Here is an 18720-nt window from a genome sequence, read left to right on the forward strand (position 1 = left end):
CAACTTCTTAAAGCCTGGGAATATAAAACCCAGGTATAGACCAATAACAATGAAGCTTTGTTATACACATTAACAACTAGAAGCTGTCCAATACAACCCAAATGCCCATTTTCCAGTGTGCAGCACATGCTCAATCACTCAATCACTTCTGCTGCCTGCGTTCACTTTGTATATATAAAGGGAGATTAATATGACAAAACCAGACATGACTGCTGCAGCTGTACACGTAGAAAGGTCTGCAAGTAGGTGGTTGGTTCAGATTCATTTCAGAGTTTAGTAGTTAGGTCACAATGAGGAGAAACTATTTCAGAGTTATCACTGTAAAGGAACTCACTCTCTCCTGCTACATAGTCGTGGTTGTCATGGTGAATGTGCTTGCTGTGGCGAGGGACCAGCGCTACTGTCGCACCGTCTGGGACCTTGATGAACAAAACAAAATATACAGTTAGCTCTATATAACCACAAGCCACATTCTTACTTTTATTGACTAAAAAATACTGTATTTTCTTTGAGGATGAAGTGTGTTAGTTGAAACCGTGAACTCTGACCTTGTAGTGCTGCAGGGTGTTGAGGCGTTTCCAGTTGCCCTGCACCACAGATGTCAAGTCCTCGTCTGACAGGATGAGATGACCGGCGACACCAGACCTCCACTCTGAGCAAAACACACACACCATGACAGCCAGACAATCAGTGTGTGAACCCTTAAAGTGTGTGTGGTGTTTTGGTCATTCATGGTTCTTTTTATATAGGTATTAATCATCTTAATGCAATGATAACTTGGGTGAAAGACTGAGTAATCAATGGACTTTTCCTGTAATTACCTTTGTCTTGCTGTAGGGGGCACCACAGCTCAACAAATGTAGAGTGTGAAGTGTAACAATTCATAATATCTTTCTATGGTGTATAATATATATGGTATGTATAAAAGGTAGGTGTGTATGGACTCTCACCCAGGTCCAGTGAGTCGGCGTGCGGGCGGTGGGAGAAGGAGGTGCCCTTATACACCTGATCCAGCAGCTTCTCTTTCACCTGTGTGATGGTGTCACAGTCCAGCACTTTGGAGGGCAGCGGCTGGGACTCGTTCACTCCTCCACCCTGCACCAACACATTCAGAGTCTGCAGAAGAAGAAGGAGAAAAGAAGGAGTAAGAAAACGGTAGATGGAGTGCTGGAAAAACACCAACTTCCTGAAGGTCGCGGTGGACGTCTGGGAAACTTAATTAGATGGTTTGGTTTAGAGTTAGAGTTGTTCTCACCAGGGTCTTGTACTCCACGTCCTCTCGCAGCAGGCGGTTGTCATTGAGGGTGTACTTGGCCTTGCCGGTCACAGCGTCCACCGGTCCTTTATCTACCTGGTGCTTTATGGCTCTGAACAGCATGTAGAGAGACTCCCCTGCTGAGTCCTGGATACACACACACACACTCAGTGAAGTCAATTAGTAACGCTCTACCACACACAGAGAGTGAAAGGCTCAAATGACAAGGACGTTCTTTTGTATCTTTTAAATCAGTGGCTTGCAACTTTGTGCCAAAGAGGCAAAAAAGTTTACAGACTTGTCATTCTTCTCAAATTCATACTGTACCAAAGCAGTGTAGTTTGTTCAGGAAAAGTCGGACTTTAAAGCTGGACTTTAACAACAGTTCTTTAACTATTTACATAAGCTTGGTTGAGTAAGGTTTTTTCCTAATGCCCTTCCCACTGCAAGTTGACAGATGTCATTACCTTCCGACTGTACATTCCTCTGCTATTTAAAAGTTAAACTAAAGTTACCCTAAAATGTTACTCAAGGGAAACATTAACTTTCAGATATTATGTATGACTGTATGATATTAAGTATGACTTTCCAAGAGCTGAAATATACAATTAAGTCACCTGTTCCATCTAATTTCACACTAACATGTACACAGGTGGAGTAACCTTACTGTTTGTGAACAGATAGTCAAGTAAGATTTGATATGTATATATGAATTTGCAGAGGCCAGAGCAGCGGTTGGAGTGTGGGTGATGAATGGGATGTTGGAAAAGAATTTTTACTTATTTTGCCTATTGTGCACTTATGTGTCCGTTCACTGTATGAACATACACTTACCACTGCTACTCTGTCTGAATGGTGAGAAATTTAATCTGATAAAAAGTTGGTCATAAAAAGAATCTGTGTAAAACACTGAAGTGTTTTCTTGTGGGCATCTATCATTACATTTGGGGAACTAACAAGTCTTTCTAATTCCATACACACATTACCACTACTGCTCAGGCTGGTGACCTTCTCATCAAGCACAAATCAAATCCTCTAGAATGATGCTTATTTATAACCCAAGTGTCACTTTTGGAGGTCCTAACATTTATGACTGGAATAACATTTTCTTGTGTGTCAGATCATGCGTTATGTGTTGACTGACCCTGAGGAAAGCGTAGAGGCAGATGGACATCCAGTTGGTCAGCAGCTTCTCCACCACCGTCTCTGTTCTGCAGAGAGACCACACAGAGTCTGAGCCACTGCAAAAACATCTGTAAAACAGCTTGAATGTACAACCACACTCTCATTCTCCTTCCTCTTCTTACCGCCGCAGCATCAGTTTGGGATTCTTGGCAACGTACTGCTCCACCAGGTCATTCAGCAGGGTTTTGAGGATGTCGGTGAAATACTCCAGTTTGCCATGCAGGGCTACCGTCAGCAGGGAGGCCACGTATGCTCGGTCTCTGGGTGAGAAAGTCCGCTGGCTCTCCAGAGTGTGAATGAACTGAGGGGAAGAAAAGAAGCTAATTATCCTTCTGTTCAAAATATAAGCCTCACTGTGCTCAAGTCACAGATTGTGATGATGTAGCTGTACCTTGGTGAGGAAGAGTTTACTGTTGAGCAGGTTGGACAGCTGCACCAGGCCCTGCTCCACTGTCTGCCTGCGACACTCCTGAACGTCCAGGTCTCGCCTCAGCGGCGACTCCCGGTGGCCAGGGAAGAAAATGCGCTCTGCATACATCCGGTAGTCGAGGAAAGGGATGCCGGAACCAACCAGGTCACTGGACATGTCCATCATCTCTGTCATCAGGTCTGGGTCGGGGTGAAGAAGGAGGGGTGAAAGGTCAGGAGGTGTTGCTAAAAGCTCTTTTATCTCCAGATTCCACTATATATTACATTCAAAGTGCATGCTGGGAACTAATTTGGGAGGCAAGAGCTGGTAAATATTGACACTGGACAGTGATGGCAGACTAAAATTAAACTCATTCCTCAGCAGCAGACATGTGGGATGTGAAGAACATTTCATCCAGGACGTGTGATGTAATAGATCATTTCATGAGCCCGGTCTAAAAACAAAGTGGATCTGTTGGCCTCCTCAAAGTAAAACAAACTTTCCTGTTTTTCCATCTCCTCTCCCAACTGCCGTCCTCTCTTTCCTGCTTTCTCCTCTCTCATGTAACTTTGCTCTTTTACCTGTGAACTCCTTCTTGCAGCGGTCCCTGACGCTGGTTTCCAGGTTCTCCAGTTGGATCTGGACCTTCTTGTAGTCCCTCAGAGCCTGCTTGCTCTTCCTCCTGTCAGACACAGTCAGGAACAGGAGCAGAGGTTCACACAAGGATAGAGGAGAGAGGACAAGTAATAGTTTCACACTGGATTAGTGGAAATCCAATGAAATTGTGAAACAGTTGACTCAAGTAATTTGACCCCACAATCCCCCACCAGTAAGGATCAGTGTTAATAGAGGGGTCGAGCTGGGTCAGAGTAGAAACACTGGCTGATTTGGTAACACCCTAGGGTGACTATCCTGATCCTGCAGGTCACACTGTGGTCCTTTGATTTTAAACCTTCATGGGTGTAAAATCAACGAGCCTACATGAGCTAACAATGTTCTTCCCTCCCAGTTTGATATTGTTGGTTGCCTAAAGGTTCTGTAACACTCAACTGAGTAAAACAAAACACATTCTTCCATTTACAAATAACAACTTGAAGAAATTACTTGAAATCATGAGCAATAAAACATGCCCATGTCCAATTCATATGCAGTTTTTCTGCTACTGCATTACTTGGTCTGGTATGACCAATAGCTTATGTTGGCTAATGTTAGCTAACTTAAGATAGACACTGGTGTGTTGCTGACATTACTGAGTCAGTTATGACTCTTCTATACTTGTGTTACTGTTATGCTACACTGTAGCATTTACAGTTATCCAGAAACTGTTATTTCAGGCCACAGGGCTGCAATGGCAATTGCGAAAACTAGCTTTTTCCTGCCATTTGCTGACACATTGCTACATGTCTTGGTACATTACTGCCACCAACTGTCCATTGGTGGAATAGAATAAAACCACTGGCAGGAATGTATTTCACTTGTGTGTTTGTAAGTGTGCATCCTTTGAATGTGTGCTTGGAATACAAATAATTCAGGCCTGCTCATCACGTCTGTCATCCCTGTTTATGTTCAGGGATGACGTGTGCCAAATTGCAAATGACTTAACTGATTCCATGTGTCATTCTTGTATTGTGCCTGTTTCCTATATTAACACTGTAATTCAGAGTAAAAATAATTGCTCCATAGCGCCATTAATTTAATTTTTTTTTTTTATGTATAAGTACTTTTAACTTACTTATTCATTGATCCAAAATTGTGTCACTTGTTCTTTTCTATACTTAAGTGCACATTTAAACACACACAGACACAAAGTTCACCCCCTAACCTGTAGATGAGCACGATGATGAGGACGATGAGGGCCACAATGGATGCTCCAACCCCGACTCCAATCTGAGCCTCAAGGGGGAAGGTGGACAGGCTCAGGTTGTCGTACTGAACTTTACCCAGGGAGAGGTTCAGGTTTCCCATTTGGACCTGAAACACACAAACACACATCCTTAAGTAACAGTTAAAGACTTCTAACAGCAGTAAATATCCCTGCCTGGTGCTCACATAATCCGCACCCTGCTTGTCCAGTCGTATGCTACAAGAGACATTTTCATTTTTCAGTGGTTTTAAAGGTCCAAAGAAAGCGTGGTAGACTCACTGTGAATTCAGGCAGATTGTCAGAGCCCTCACGCTTCTTGCCATTAAGTCCCGATGCAGGCTGCTGAGGTGGCGGTTCGCAGTACAGATGGTTTCTTGTCAGGGTCTTGACAGCGCACACACCGTCCCCGACCAACACCACCACCTCGTCTTTAGTGATGGCCAGGTCCAGGTTTTCCCCCTGCGAAAAACATGAGGACAGAACAGATTCTAATTTATCTTGTATCTAATTTCCCTTCAACTAGTTATTTCTTTGTATGAAATGACAAAAATGATGTTAATTAAAAAAATAATTAATTAAATTTGCATTGGTGTAAGGCCTTTAAACGGTTTTTGTTTTTCTATACAAAGGCCATTTTTGGCAATTTTAGTCAGTCTGATATCTCACACTTCAACACTTCAGTCCATGGTGAAATATCAGGACGTCTATTAACTGGCACAGATATTCATAATCACCAAAGGATGAACCCAATCCCTTTGGTAATCTTCTGACTTTTCATCTAAACACCAGCGACAGGTCAGAAATTGCCTTTGCCTGACATTTCAGTTCATGACGAAATATTTCTAAAACTGAATTTTCTTTAGCCTCTTTGAACTTTGAGATTAATGCTTATATTAGCATGATAACATGCAAAAACGCTTAATGTCACATGAAAAGCAGCATGTTAACATCATCTAGTTGTTAATCCGTCACAGTGTAGGAGAGATAACAACCTGGCAGCAAAGTTGTTTGATAGTTATCACTTTGACAGAGAGTGTACAGTTGGCAGTAGTTCCTACTGATGGTGGCAGATTGCCATTAATAAAACTACTTACACATTGTGCAGCTCCCTTATGTAGTAGCATATGATGCAGATGCAACAACAACTCCTTTCAATCCTTTTATTTACAGGCTTATGCCACTGTCACTCCATGTCTTGGCTAGGCACCTCAAAAGTCATTTTTAGGCTATTATTAGTTAAGCTATGTCAGTGGCACTATAAATGTTTTGGAACAGATTTACAAAAACGTTTTACATATTTTAAAATAGTAATTCTTTTCCTTGTATGTCCAAAGATAAGTGAAACTCTGAAATGGGAGGTGACTGTCACATGTTTTTAAATGGCCAAAAGCATCATTACATATCAAACTGCCTGGACGCTGCTGCTGCTCCAAAACAGCCTCTTTTTTTTGTGTGTCAGCGGATGATTGATGACACCAAACAAAGCCGCTTTTTGGTTTTGGCTTCCTTTGCTACAAATAGCTGCCTGGATGCCCACAGTGCCAGATAGAATTAATAACTGACATGTGTTATAGATAAGCCTGGTTATGTTTTTATTTAATATTACTGCTGCTTCCAGAGCTGCCTGACCTCTAGCTGGATGAAGCTGCCCGGGTTGTAGCGGTAGGCCTTCACAGGGTCCTGCTGGTTCAGAGGGCGCAGGATGGGGTTGGGCTCGTAGCTGAAGGGTTCAGAGTTCAGACTGTGGAAGTCAAAGCGCAGGTTGTCCAATAGAAACTCTACTGTGACCTTTGACCCCTTGACGGAGGAGTTAACCATAGGAGAGCGGCACAGGATCAGGGAGGAGGAGTTCACCTCGCAACGTTCCATGAACTGATGAAACAGGTAGAGTACGGTAAGTTAGGTAAAGGGAGTGCAAACTGATGTGTTACTGATGTTCACACAAACACACACACACACACACACACACACACACACACACACACACACACACACACACACACACACACACACACACACACACACACACACACACCTGTTTGTCGGAGCAGAGTGGGTCTCCAGGACACACAGGGTCAGGAACCATCCTAGGTGGCCTTCCCATGGTCCTCTCTCTGTCCTCCCTCTGCTCTCCACTCCTCCTCTTCCTCCTCCGCTTCTTCTTCTTGTTGTTCTGGCTGGTGGACTCCTTGGGAGAGATGGTCACCACCATCCGGGGCTCCTGCACCACGTCCAGGTTGTGGCCCGACACATAGATCAGTCGACCACCACTAAACAGAGAAAGTGTCAAAATTAAATTTACGGCACTTAAGAGTTTTCTAAGTATGGAAGAAGAAGAGGTAAGGGTTGAGTGATGAAGGTCAGATTCCCCACACTTACGCCAGAAAGCTCTTGGCTGGAGTGGCGTGGGTGATGTTGGGGTTGTGGGTGTAGCGGTAAGCTGAAGTGTGGAGGTGGCGCTGGCTGCTGCCATAATGCAGGGTGACCCGGTGATCCCCTGTCTTATTACTGCCGCCTGTCACACACTGAACACTGGAGCTCTGCACCTCCGACACACTGAAGAGGAAGAGGAGGCACACAGGACAGATAAATAAATAACGTGATACGTCATTGACCCCAGAATGAAACCATCTTTTCTCTCTCCGCCCTCTGACAAAAGGAGGTCAGAGGAAAGAAATTAGGTGACAGCAGCATCTATAGTACATCTGGCTTTGAACCCACAGACTGGTCATCATTCAACAAATTAAACATATCCACTTCCTTGTGCGTGCGTGTGTGTGTGTGTGTGTGTGTGTGTCTCACATGTTACAGGGCACCTCTCCCACAGTGACGGTGAGGTCAGAAGAACGACCTGTCAGCAGGTTTCGGCCAGTGATGGTCAGAGATGTTCCTCCAGCTTTGGGCCCCCTTTCAGGTGATACCCCCATCACAAATGGGTCCTGAGAGGGTGGAGAGGATGGAGGAAGAAGGCGGTTAGAACTTGCATCAATCTCACAAACCTACAGAGGAACTGATCATTAACCAGCTGTAAGGACAGCTGTGCTTGCAGTTCATATTCCATGAGTTTATTTTCCTCTACTTCCTGGAACGAGATGTTAAAACACATTTGTAACACTGCTTGTGATATTATCAATCTACAAATTTCAGGTCATTGTACTGCTGAAGTTACTGTAAATATGTCTGGATATGGACACACTGTATGTCCCCTTATCTTAATGGCTGAAATGTAACAACCTGTGAGTGATGTAAAATAGGCTTTGCAACAATTTGCTAATGATATCATGTTCCATGAAGAACAAAAAAGATTATCTGAGTAATCAAGCAGGTAATCCACATAAACTTAATTGTCAGCAATGGTCATAATCAGTTAAAAGTTATTTATCAAGATAAGCTGTACTGTATCTTTGGGTTTGGGACTGTTGGTCAGACAGTACAAGACACTTGAAGGAAACTGTGATGGGAATTCTTTATTATTTTCTGTCATTTTAAAGGCTATAATAAAGAAATAAGAGAAACAATAAAAACTTAATTGATAAATAAAATAATCATTAGTTGCGCCCCTAGTTCCATGTTGTTGAATATTGAGTTAAAGTCACAAATCTCAAGTGAAGTTTTTATTTGTTTTACTGGACATGAAAGTTATTTTGATGTTTTTTTGTTTTCATTGTATCTTCTTACTGTACTCCCTCACTATTGGCTGCTGCAACAACACCACAGATTTACACAGAGGTTTAATCTAATCTACTGTAATCTAATCTAATATAAACGGATTACCTGGTAGCTGAATGTCTGACTGGACAGGCCAAACTCTCCTCCGCTCACTTTAACAGACACGTGGCCCACCTTCTCTCCTCCGCTGGCTTTGGTCCTGCACACAATCCTGGAAGACATTCATCACACTTACCATGGTGTTTCTTTATAAACCGGTGAGGACAAGCATGTACCCTGGAACTGACACACTGGGATGATTCACTAAATCCACCATGGCAAGGATTCAAATTCCTTTAAAAACATGAAAAACCCTCCCTCATCTTTGCCCCTGCAGCAGTTGGTCTGTACCTGGAGGAGACCTCATAGAGGCTGGGGATGACAGTGCAGGGAACCCCGGCCACAGACACAGAGTGGAGGATGTCTTCAGCCTTCTGACCCAGGTTGGAGCCTGAGATGGTCACTGTGGTGCCGCCTTCCAACAGTCCCGAGAGTGGCTCAATCTGAGAGGAGTTATGAACTCTTTCTTTATCATAGAAATGTTATCTTTCACATCAAACCTTTTTTTCTCTTTCAACTCTGATAAAAAATCAATGGTCTTGGTGAGGAAAGAGAAAAAAAGAAAGTACTCGCTGTGATCTAAGCTAATGAAGAGAAATCATGAATCATACTGTGTGTCAAAGAGGTCAAAGGTCAGTACTCACAGAGTGGATGACTGGCGCGGGGCATGTCTGCTGTACGGGTTCACTGCAGGAGTCTGAATACAGACATCTGGCCTGAGCACCACCACACCACACACAACCATACTTATGGTCGGCTGTATGGCAGCGGCTACAGTCAGACCGGCCCACCGAGCAGTTGTACAGCGTCACTGAGGGCAGGACAGACACACGAGAGCATCAGACAAGTGTTTTGCTATCGAGTGTTGACATCTTAATGTGTGGTTGACTATATGGATGTTATTCAATACTGAATGCAAAAAAGCATATATATTCCTTGAAAAGGAGAATAATGCAAGTTAATACAGTACCACTGAAAATAAAGCAGAAGTGTACTTTGACCTCACCATACAGATCAGGAGAGCTGTCCACATGAAAGGTGTCCCTCCTCTTCACATACACCATGGCATTGTATTCCTCCACTGGTGCAGAGTATGTGTACTGGACAAACAACAAGCTTTCATTTAGGATTTACAATCTATGACTAAGAAGTTTAAAGTGTGTGGGAATTTTCCGTATTTCTTCTTTAGAATTTGGCTTGTTTGTGTTTTTCCTCTCCAACAGCTTTAATAGGATTTCTCAACTGAGGAATAATATGTACACATCAGTATTCCTACAAGGTTAGGATCTATGTTCTGTACAGTGACCTCATGGTTTAATTCTGTTAATTCCTGTCTGAACAAAATCCAATGATTCTGTGACATGAAGTAATCAGTGAGCGCACAATATCAGACCTGATGTAGCTGACAGGTGATGTCAAAGTTCGATGGATTCATGTCATCCGTCTCTACGTAGGCGTCCACGACCACCGTCTGCCCCTCAATGACCAACACACACTCATAGTCCAGCTCTGTGTCCTGTACACACACACACACACACACACACACAGAAGGCTGTCTTTGGTGAACAGTTCACCAGCCAGGAAAACAGAATCATCCTTGTCATGTGTTGAGGCTAAGAGTGTGTGTGTGTGTGTGTGTGTTGTACCTGATAGAGGTGCAGGTTGCGGGCTAGTAAAGTGATCTTCCTCTCCACCCTGACAGGCAGCAGTGATGAACCCTGAACCTTCTCCACACAGGGACAAGCTGAGGATCCCCAGCTCACATAGGAGCCCTCGTCCCCCTGTTGCCCAATACACAAAGACACACACACACACATTCACAAGTATTAACACACAAGTTCTCTCTTTCTCACTGTGTTAATTTCTACATCCACATACACACAACATTTCCTTATGATCCTGTGGGATGGCCAATCAAACTAACCATTTGCAGTTTACATTAATACCACTTTGTGCACATTTTTAAGGGATTTTATATAAATATTAAAGCATCTTTATAATTATTTTGATGGTATGAGTTTACTTGTAGAACAATGAGACAATCCTGGTGTGCACAGCTGTCTGCCACACTGTCTTTTTAGATACTACCACTGGAGGCGACGAAGTTGGAAACTTTAAATTATAAACAGGTGTTTGACACCACTAAGCTGGAGATGGTTACTTTAAAGGGGAACTCCAGCGATTTCACATTTTATCAGTATGTGTTTCCAGCTGTTGGAGAGTACTACTGCATATGTGACAAAAAGTAGTATAAAGCTTTTTGTGTCTCCAGAGGGAGCTGTGTGAAATCTGATAAATTACGTCAAGTGATGTCACTCGACTGAGGTCAGTGTTGGTTGCAGCTGAAGACTACAAGTTTGAAAATGAAACAAATCTGAGGGTGTGGAGTTAAAAAGAAGTGAGGTTAGCAGACCTCTGTAGTTCCTCATCTCTGCTGGAGGCTAGCAGCTCCAGGCTACATTAGCCAATACTAGCATAATACAACCAAATCTGTACAGTTGAGTGAATTGAATCAAGTGGAATTGTGGGTAATGTAGCTACCTGGTTTTGAAATGGAATTTAAAAAACAATGTCTCTGGTTCTACTACAGTTAAATCCATTTTTAAACTATCCATCATGAGTCTGACGGTCTTATAGGATATACTATTGGTTATATTCTTATTACGCCACTATCAGAGGATACATGAGCTGTTTCCTTCATGTGACCTCATTTTTTATTGTTCCCAAGCTTTGAAAGCTGGCACATTAGGTATGTTTACTTTACCCTTTAATAAGATCTTTTTAAACCTGTGTTCTATGTTGGTTAATTCTTGACAACAGCTCTTGTGCTTTAATTGCAATTTATATTTTTTTAAAATATATAATTTTGTTATTTTATGCCTTTTTTACACTCTAACTTATGACCATACAGCACTTGTTACAATTGTCATAAAATGTGCTATACAAATTAGTGCTTGACTGATAAATGGACCTGCCTTAACCAATATATTGTTATTAGATTTTTTAAGTTCTCAAATATAAATATCAGTATTGGCCTCAATAATCCAGTGTCAGTAAATAGAGGTGTTACTTCACTATCAGCAGCTTGTCATCATTACCATCACTGGCCGGCTTTGCAGCTGTTATCAATATATATAACTCCATTATTTCAATATTAGTGAGTAATGTCAAGGTTACCACTAATAAGTTTTTATAGTTTGTCTATTGAACACTAAGCAGGTTTACTTAGAAGCTGAGTGTTCTGTAACTGACTGGTTGAAAGGTCCTAAACAACAAGCAGCTACATTATTTTATTTGATTCTATTCATGTAGAAACAAGATCAACATAATACTGTAGTTTCATTCATAGTTCATTCATTCAGCCTTATGACCCTGACAGATATATGACCCAGTGTGAGAAATAACCACCATCTCGCTTTCATTCACACACAAACACATACGTAGAATTCTCAAAGAAAAAATAACTTTCAAAGTGTTTTTTTTTTAAAGTAACACTGAGCTGTGCAGTAAATGCGGAAATCAGCAAACATGAAAGCATTTACACACACAAAAAACAACTGCTGCAGCAGCCGTTTTTCTTGGTATCAGTCCATAAAGCAAAAGAACAAAAAGAGCGCAGGTGTCAGATGGTAAAGGAAGAGCAGGGAAACAGGAAAGACTGGGAAGCTGATTTGAGCTTTGTTCCTTTAGTAGTTTAGAGTCCAGTCAGGAGCTGCGAGCGCTGGGAGGCTGCTGAAGCTTTGAGAAGAAGAAGAAGTAGAAGAAGTAGTACAGAGGCGGCGGAACTCACCGGGAGGAAGGCATCAGCTGGATCATACTGGTAATCCAGCTCTGAGTCAGTATCCAGGAGGTGGGGGTAGGCGGGGGGGGCGTGGTCGACCTCACCGTCACCTGACAGCACGGTGGCAGCTGAGAAAGTGGCTGTGTCATTTTCTGTGTGGACGGCGTGCTCAGCGTGGTCGTCCACTTCCTCCTTCGGCAAGAGCAGCACCTCAGGGTCTGCACCTTGGCTCCCTGCCTCAGTGTGGGAGTCTCGCGGGGGCAGTGAGGTGGGTGTCGGGGGCAGGTCTAGGTAGAGGGAGGGCTCAGAGTCAGCTGGTTCACCCATGGGGAAGGGCGTGGGCAGAGGAAAGCCAGATGAAGTTAGGGTGGGAGGCTCTGCCGGGCTCAGTGTGCCCTCAGCTTCCTGGGTGTTGCTGGGAGGCAACTCCGTCACCACCTCTAGGGGGGAGTAGTCCGGGTCAGGGGGTGGGATCATGAGAGGCACCACAGGTTCCAGATCCTCGCTCAGACCATCAGCCGTGGTGACGGGCACCAGCTCTGCAGCCACCATGACGACACTGGGAGTGACTGCGGTGCCTTCAGTGTCACTTTGAGTGACGATGACCAGCTCTGTCTCCTCTTCCTTCCAGGTGGTGACCTTGGGGGGTGCAGGAGTGTTGGGTGCTGCCGTGGTGGGAACCAGGGTGCTGGCAGGCTGAGGGGGCAGGGTGGTGGGTGGGGTCGTCGGCTCAGGGCTGGTTGTGGTTGTGGGTGGGGTAGTGGGTGCGGGAGGGGTGGTTGGCTCCTGAGTGGTTGCTACAGTGACGAGAGCTATGGTTGTCGCTGCCGTGGCGACAGTCGTCGTTGTGGGAGTTGTCGTGGTGGTTGTCACGGTGGTGGTTGTCGGGGCAGCAGTTGTGGTAGAGGGCGGAGTGATGACTTTGATAGTTTTGGTTGTGGGAGGAGCTGAGGTGGGGAGTTTGAACTGGGGGGAGGAGGAGGAGGAGGAGGGGAGGACATGAGGAGAGGGTGAGACAGATAAAAATAAAAAACTAATGGCCAAAAGAAAAATGGAAATAACCAGACTCACAGACTGAACCTACATGTGATGTTGAACACATAACCTGCTGTTATTGTGTTACTGTTGCTTATGACACATGCACAGCAATGATGTTTTGTAAGACCAAGTTATGTATGCTTGTACTGACATATGAGGTCAAATAAAACATTCATGGGTGTTCATGAATGTATGTAACAATGCAACATTTGATAGTTCATATTTACTTACCAGCTTCTTAGGTATGGCTATGAACAATGTTCTTATGAGCAGTGAATGTACTTCTTTGGCTCAAGTTTGGAAAAGTGGTGATTGTGTGAAACTCAAGGATGCAACTTTAGGTATTTCACACCTCAGTCTCTGCTGTTTGGTGTCATGTTGTCACTTACATGTTGGTTGTAGATGACGACCCCCTCCTCACAGGTGGGCTTATGGGTACACGAGTGCTGGTGAACACACCAGTTACAGCCCCATCGGCTCAAAACGCAACCACGGCAACTGCAGGCAGATATAACAGAATGTACACATTAGAGACAGTAAATAATAGCCTGTGTGGAAGGACTTGGAACAAGCAGAAGGGGAAACAGTGAGTCAGGAATTGGAGCTGTGAGGAGAAAAGTGGAGAGAGGTCTGATAGTAGTAGTATGGGCTTTTTATCTAGAAGTAGGAGACAGAAAGAGAACAGGATGGTATAGAGGAAGCACGATGCAGCTACTGTTGCTTCTACCACACAGAATAATCCAATTGCTGCCAATCTGCCCCCAGTGGTAAGAAAGGTCAGTGGTCTAATTGAATTGAACCACAGTTTCTTATCTGTAGTGGGCAGAGGACAGAGAGGGAGGCTGATAGAGTGAACATGCGTCCGACAGTGAATCATCCAATTTCATCTGGGCTCAGTATTATTTTTTTTTATGTTCAAAAGAAATCTGCAGCATAATCAGCAGATTTTTTTATCTTTAATTTCTGTCATTAGAATCATACAATGATTTGTCCTCATCATAAGTTTACATCATTGTAAACTGTCCTCTGACAGTAGCACACTGCTACTTTTAGTGGAGCGGAAACATAATATCCTGTTGAACATCGGTTTAAACCAGACATCCTGAAAAATTCGGGACAGCTCCGAATTACAAGCAGTTGTCCCAAATCCCGAATCCTGTCCTGTTTGTCCTGAAAGTTAAACTAAAGACAAGTTTTGTTTAGTGTAGCTGCAGGCAGCCACGGAGAAGGATCTGACATCATCATCACACAGACACATGTCATAGATACTGCATGTAATGGATAATGATTTACTCACTGTTACATAACACACAGTCACTGTCCTTTTCCTAATAAGAGACGGTTGACTTCATGAACAAAATAATACATTTTAAGCATTGAGTTTTGACTTTCATGTGTTTTATGAGTAGTGGATTCACAAATGGATTGCACCCACTGCTGGCACCATGAATTGCACATCATTTGCAACTGCTATCTGCCCCGTCTTAAGGTCCGATTCACAAAAGATATTGTGCTAATGAATGATATGACGGCGCAAACACACCCATGAAGTTTGCAGCTGAGTGTGATTTGCCCTTGTTTTGTTGTTTTCTGATTGAGTGAGCAGAGCAGCAGCAGTGTTTCAGCCTTTTCTCCATATTTCAGCACACAGATTGGTTCATAATGAAAATTGCAGAGAGCACAAAAGCCTCAAATTGAGTGTCTTTAATTAGCAGAGGTAAAAAAAAACTGAAAAGATTAGGTACTGAAAAAGCCTTAAAATCAGAAAGAAAGTTTTGTGCACTGCAGAGCAGGAGAACTGGTAATAGCGTGATGAATGTATAGTTAGAAAAAATCATTGTCAGCCAACTAAAGTATAAATGGATCATGGATCTTCAGCTTCAATGGCATGAGCAACACTTTGGCTTAGTGATAAAGTGATTGTGTTTTTATATTTTCAAGCTAAAAGCAGAAGTAAAAACATGATATGTGACTGAGTGCTCTGTGAATGTCATGTAACACATTCCTATCATCACTTGCTTTTGAGCCCACTGAACGCGCTTATTTTTGGACATTTTTTAGCAACATTACAATTATTTAAACAAAAAGACACCCATCAAATATTGAATGTTTTCCTTCACTCATATGATGGAGATCTTTTCAGACCACAGCCAGTCAGTATGATTATGGGTGCAGGTTAAAACCAGGAGCACAGCTGAGTCATGTGATGAGCATATGCAGAGGTGGAAAGACTACTGAGAGAGAGAGTGAAGGGCAGGAGTCAGGTGCCTGCAGCCTTCACAGACATGTGTTGTTGATATATAAGTTGGGATATATGGACATGAAAGAGCTGGAGTATAAGAGTATTTAAAGTACAAGGCTCACAGGTTTGGAGAGAACAATTAAAGCAAGAGAGCGAGAAGAAAAGACATTAGAGACAAGTGTAGGGTGAATTGATGGAGAGTCAAAGTCTCAGATAGAGAATAAGACTTGATTATAATATCTGCAGTTATACAGTGAGTCAAGCAGAGCGGACAGGAGAGCAGAGATGATAATTCATCAGTGGTAACTCACGGCATGCTGCCAGACAGCTGCTTAACAGCCGTGCAGTCGTAGAAGGTGAAATCCCTCGCTGTGACGGTGACGTCGCCGAAACGGAGAGACAAGGTGACTGTGACGAAGTCTGAGGAGAACATTGACACAGACAAAGAGGGGACACGGCATGAGGAAGAGCTGAGAACAATACTCAGCACAGAGCAGAGCAAGCGGGGCTCTGAAAATATTTGGCTAGGCTTATCGTCTCTGATTCAGAAAGTCTGGGATGAGTATGATGTTCCTCAGAAACACAGTGAGAGAACGTGGGAGAAGGTTTGGTCCAGACAGCCAAAACACAGAGGCTAATAAAAGCCATGTGCAGCCCTCCATCCTCAGCCCAGTGAGAGCAGACATAAACACAGCAGGGCTCAAGGCCTTTTAAACACATGCTCTACACGTATAACAGCACTTCTCTCTACAGTATGTTACCCTGTTTTCAAGCTGCATGGAGCTTCAATGCACAGTGACGCTTGATATGAAAAAAATCAGTCATAATAAAATGTGATGTTTAAGGACAGGTGGGGTAATCATTTTGCTCATTTATTTTGTTTCTCTTCATATTAAACTAATCTCACTTTGGTGTCTGTTTACAATCTGTCTGGTCATGTGACTGCTCATGTTTCTTGCCTTGTCAAACTTGTTTTTAGTGATGTCACCGAGCTCCCAGATCTCAATAATTAACCGATAGAAATGATGGACAAAACTACAGAAATAAAACCAAAGTTGTATGAAGCTGTACTCATGTCGACTACACAGCCAGTCTGCAACACCTTTAAAGGACACATTCACAATTTTTCAAATCTGTCTTAAAACAACAGTCAGGTGCCCAACTGAACATTGAAATAGACTTTTTGCCAGAATCGTTCCTCCTGTTCATACTGACCATTAGAAGATCCCTTCATACAGTAATGCACTTACAATGGAAGTGATGGGGGATAAAATCCACTTCTGTGCAAAAATGGAAGCTAATATGAAGCTTCAGCGTCCAATTGAGTCAAATCAAGTAGATATCTTTCAACGTTACAGTCTTTTTAGTGCCAAAGTTCCTCTTTTTGTTACTATACTTCCACTGCAGCTCAACAGGGAAACACTGTCTGAGGAAACAAAAAGAGGGAATTTGATACTAAAAAGACTGTAAATGTGGCAGATATCCACTTTTTTGGCCTCCATCAATTACATTGGAAACATATTTGAAGGGGATCTTCTGTCCCATCTGACAGTGATGTTACTTTGCTGCCTCTGTGTCTTCAGTTTAATCTGGGACATTCAGTTTCACATCAGTTTAGTACAAACAAGGCCTCTATAAGCATGATTTATAAAGTTAACAGCTTAGCAACCATCTATCTGCCACAAAGTGATGACATCATGATTGTTTCTGTGGCTTTTGTGGTCTTTCAGAAAGCTTTTAACCACTGAGTAAAGGTACTATAAATCACTGCTGAGCTGACAATGCTGATTTCACCTCAGTGTGAAAATCTACTTTCAGTTGGAGGATTTAAGTGTTAAAGTTTTGTTCGTTCGTGCACTGAAGAGGCTTTTGTTCGACAGTCAGGTGAGAGTCTGATCTCCGACTTTAAACAGCTGCATTTACTGGCCTTCAGCTGCGTCTTTCATTAACTGAACGCTGGCACTAAACCTCTTTAAGTAAAGGTAAGCCACAGCTAGATCCCTAAATACAGCCTGTGTGTCCATTTCTCAGTAACCCCCCCCCCCCACCCCCCAGGCTGATTCTCTCTAAGCAGGAATGCAGGCATGGGAACCAGTATATGTGTGTGTGTATGTGTGTGTGTTTGAGACACACAGAGAGACATAAATCATGTGAATGTTTGGGTGAGTGTGACCTCTGTAGACGCTTCAATTTTTTATTTACAAGCCCCTTTAATCTTCCTTCATAAACTATCAACCAACCAAATAAACCAAAATACATATCAAACCTACAGATTTATGCTTTAAAATACAGATTACTCCCTGCTGTGTAAGCTGGTTTAGAAAAAAATGGATTGGGTTAGCCTAGATTCATGGAAACATGGACTGAACTGTATGTGTGTGTGTGTGTGTGTGTGTGTGTGTTACATATACACATATACATATATATACAGAAACACACACGCAAAGAAACATCACATTACAGGATGCAACCAAATCCTTCAATCATAAAGTTGAAAAGTTCAAACCAGTAATTAAAGTCAGGCTTCCAAAACAACAAACGCACAAGTCCAGGGTTAAAAAGCACTCACCCTGTCCTGGAGGCACCATGGGTACCCGGCTGGTGTCGGGGGAGTGGCAGGTGACCCCGGTTTCGGTGACAGTGGCAGGGCTGTGGCTGTCCTGGAAGAAGCAGGAGTAGGATTCGCCTTTTTCTAACACTGGAAGTCCTGGGACTGACAGAGACACCTGAGGGAAGACCAGAGGAAATGTCATCAAACTGCTGGTACATCATCTCAAAACATTTTTAATGTGACAGACTTCAAAAAATATAGTTCTTAGACATTTAAATCACTTGATGACACGATGTAACTCTGATATCTGGAGTTCTTTCTGTCATTCCGTCCACACAATTTGATTTCACATGTGACTCCCAACTCCTGTTTCACCAGACTGCTGCTGCTGCTGCTGCTGCTGCTTGTTAGACCGAGAACCCGGCATTAGTAAGTCCACACCTGTGCTGCTGCAGAGGACAGTGAAGGTCATAATGACAGTAAGTGATTAAACTGTCGGAAAACATAAATCTAATCTGCTCACTTGTAAATGTCAATGTGGAATAATTAGATTTGAAATTGGATTTCCCCTGCTGCAGGATCATGAATCATACTGATCAAACTCTTTGAAGATTATACTCTTTGTCA

General features: G+C 43.0%; 1 protein-coding gene across 4 annotated transcripts in view; it reads right to left on the reverse strand.

Moving 5' to 3' along the window:
• The window catches only part of plxnb1b (plexin b1b), a 116388-nt gene that overhangs the window by 3977 nt on the left and 93691 nt on the right, over window positions 1–18720 (reverse strand). For all 4 annotated transcript variants that reach the window (XM_044349136.1, XM_044349137.1, XM_044349134.1 and 1 more), the window contains 24 exons: window positions 18112–18268; window positions 15854–15962; window positions 13690–13798; window positions 12272–13228; window positions 10128–10262; window positions 9875–9997; window positions 9488–9581; window positions 9126–9292; window positions 8773–8924; window positions 8488–8593; window positions 7516–7652; window positions 7093–7269; window positions 6749–6983; window positions 6343–6585; window positions 4993–5172; window positions 4672–4820; window positions 3431–3531; window positions 2832–3049; window positions 2563–2741; window positions 2400–2466; window positions 1256–1402; window positions 951–1116; window positions 549–652; window positions 335–419 (listed from right to left, as the gene is read on the reverse strand). In XM_044349136.1, coding sequence (XP_044205071.1) covers window positions 335–419; window positions 549–652; window positions 951–1116; window positions 1256–1402; window positions 2400–2466; window positions 2563–2741; window positions 2832–3049; window positions 3431–3531; window positions 4672–4820; window positions 4993–5172; window positions 6343–6585; window positions 6749–6983; window positions 7093–7269; window positions 7516–7652; window positions 8488–8593; window positions 8773–8924; window positions 9126–9292; window positions 9488–9581; window positions 9875–9997; window positions 10128–10262; window positions 12272–13228; window positions 13690–13798; window positions 15854–15962; window positions 18112–18268 — 4297 coding nt within the window. The remainder of the gene's footprint in view (window positions 1–334; window positions 420–548; window positions 653–950; window positions 1117–1255; window positions 1403–2399; window positions 2467–2562; window positions 2742–2831; window positions 3050–3430; window positions 3532–4671; window positions 4821–4992; window positions 5173–6342; window positions 6586–6748; window positions 6984–7092; window positions 7270–7515; window positions 7653–8487; window positions 8594–8772; window positions 8925–9125; window positions 9293–9487; window positions 9582–9874; window positions 9998–10127; window positions 10263–12271; window positions 13229–13689; window positions 13799–15853; window positions 15963–18111; window positions 18269–18720) is intronic.

The sequence above is a fragment of the Thunnus albacares genome, chromosome 4, assembly GCF_914725855.1.
Source record: "Thunnus albacares chromosome 4, fThuAlb1.1, whole genome shotgun sequence".
Classification (NCBI taxonomy): Eukaryota; Metazoa; Chordata; class Actinopteri; order Scombriformes; family Scombridae; genus Thunnus; species Thunnus albacares.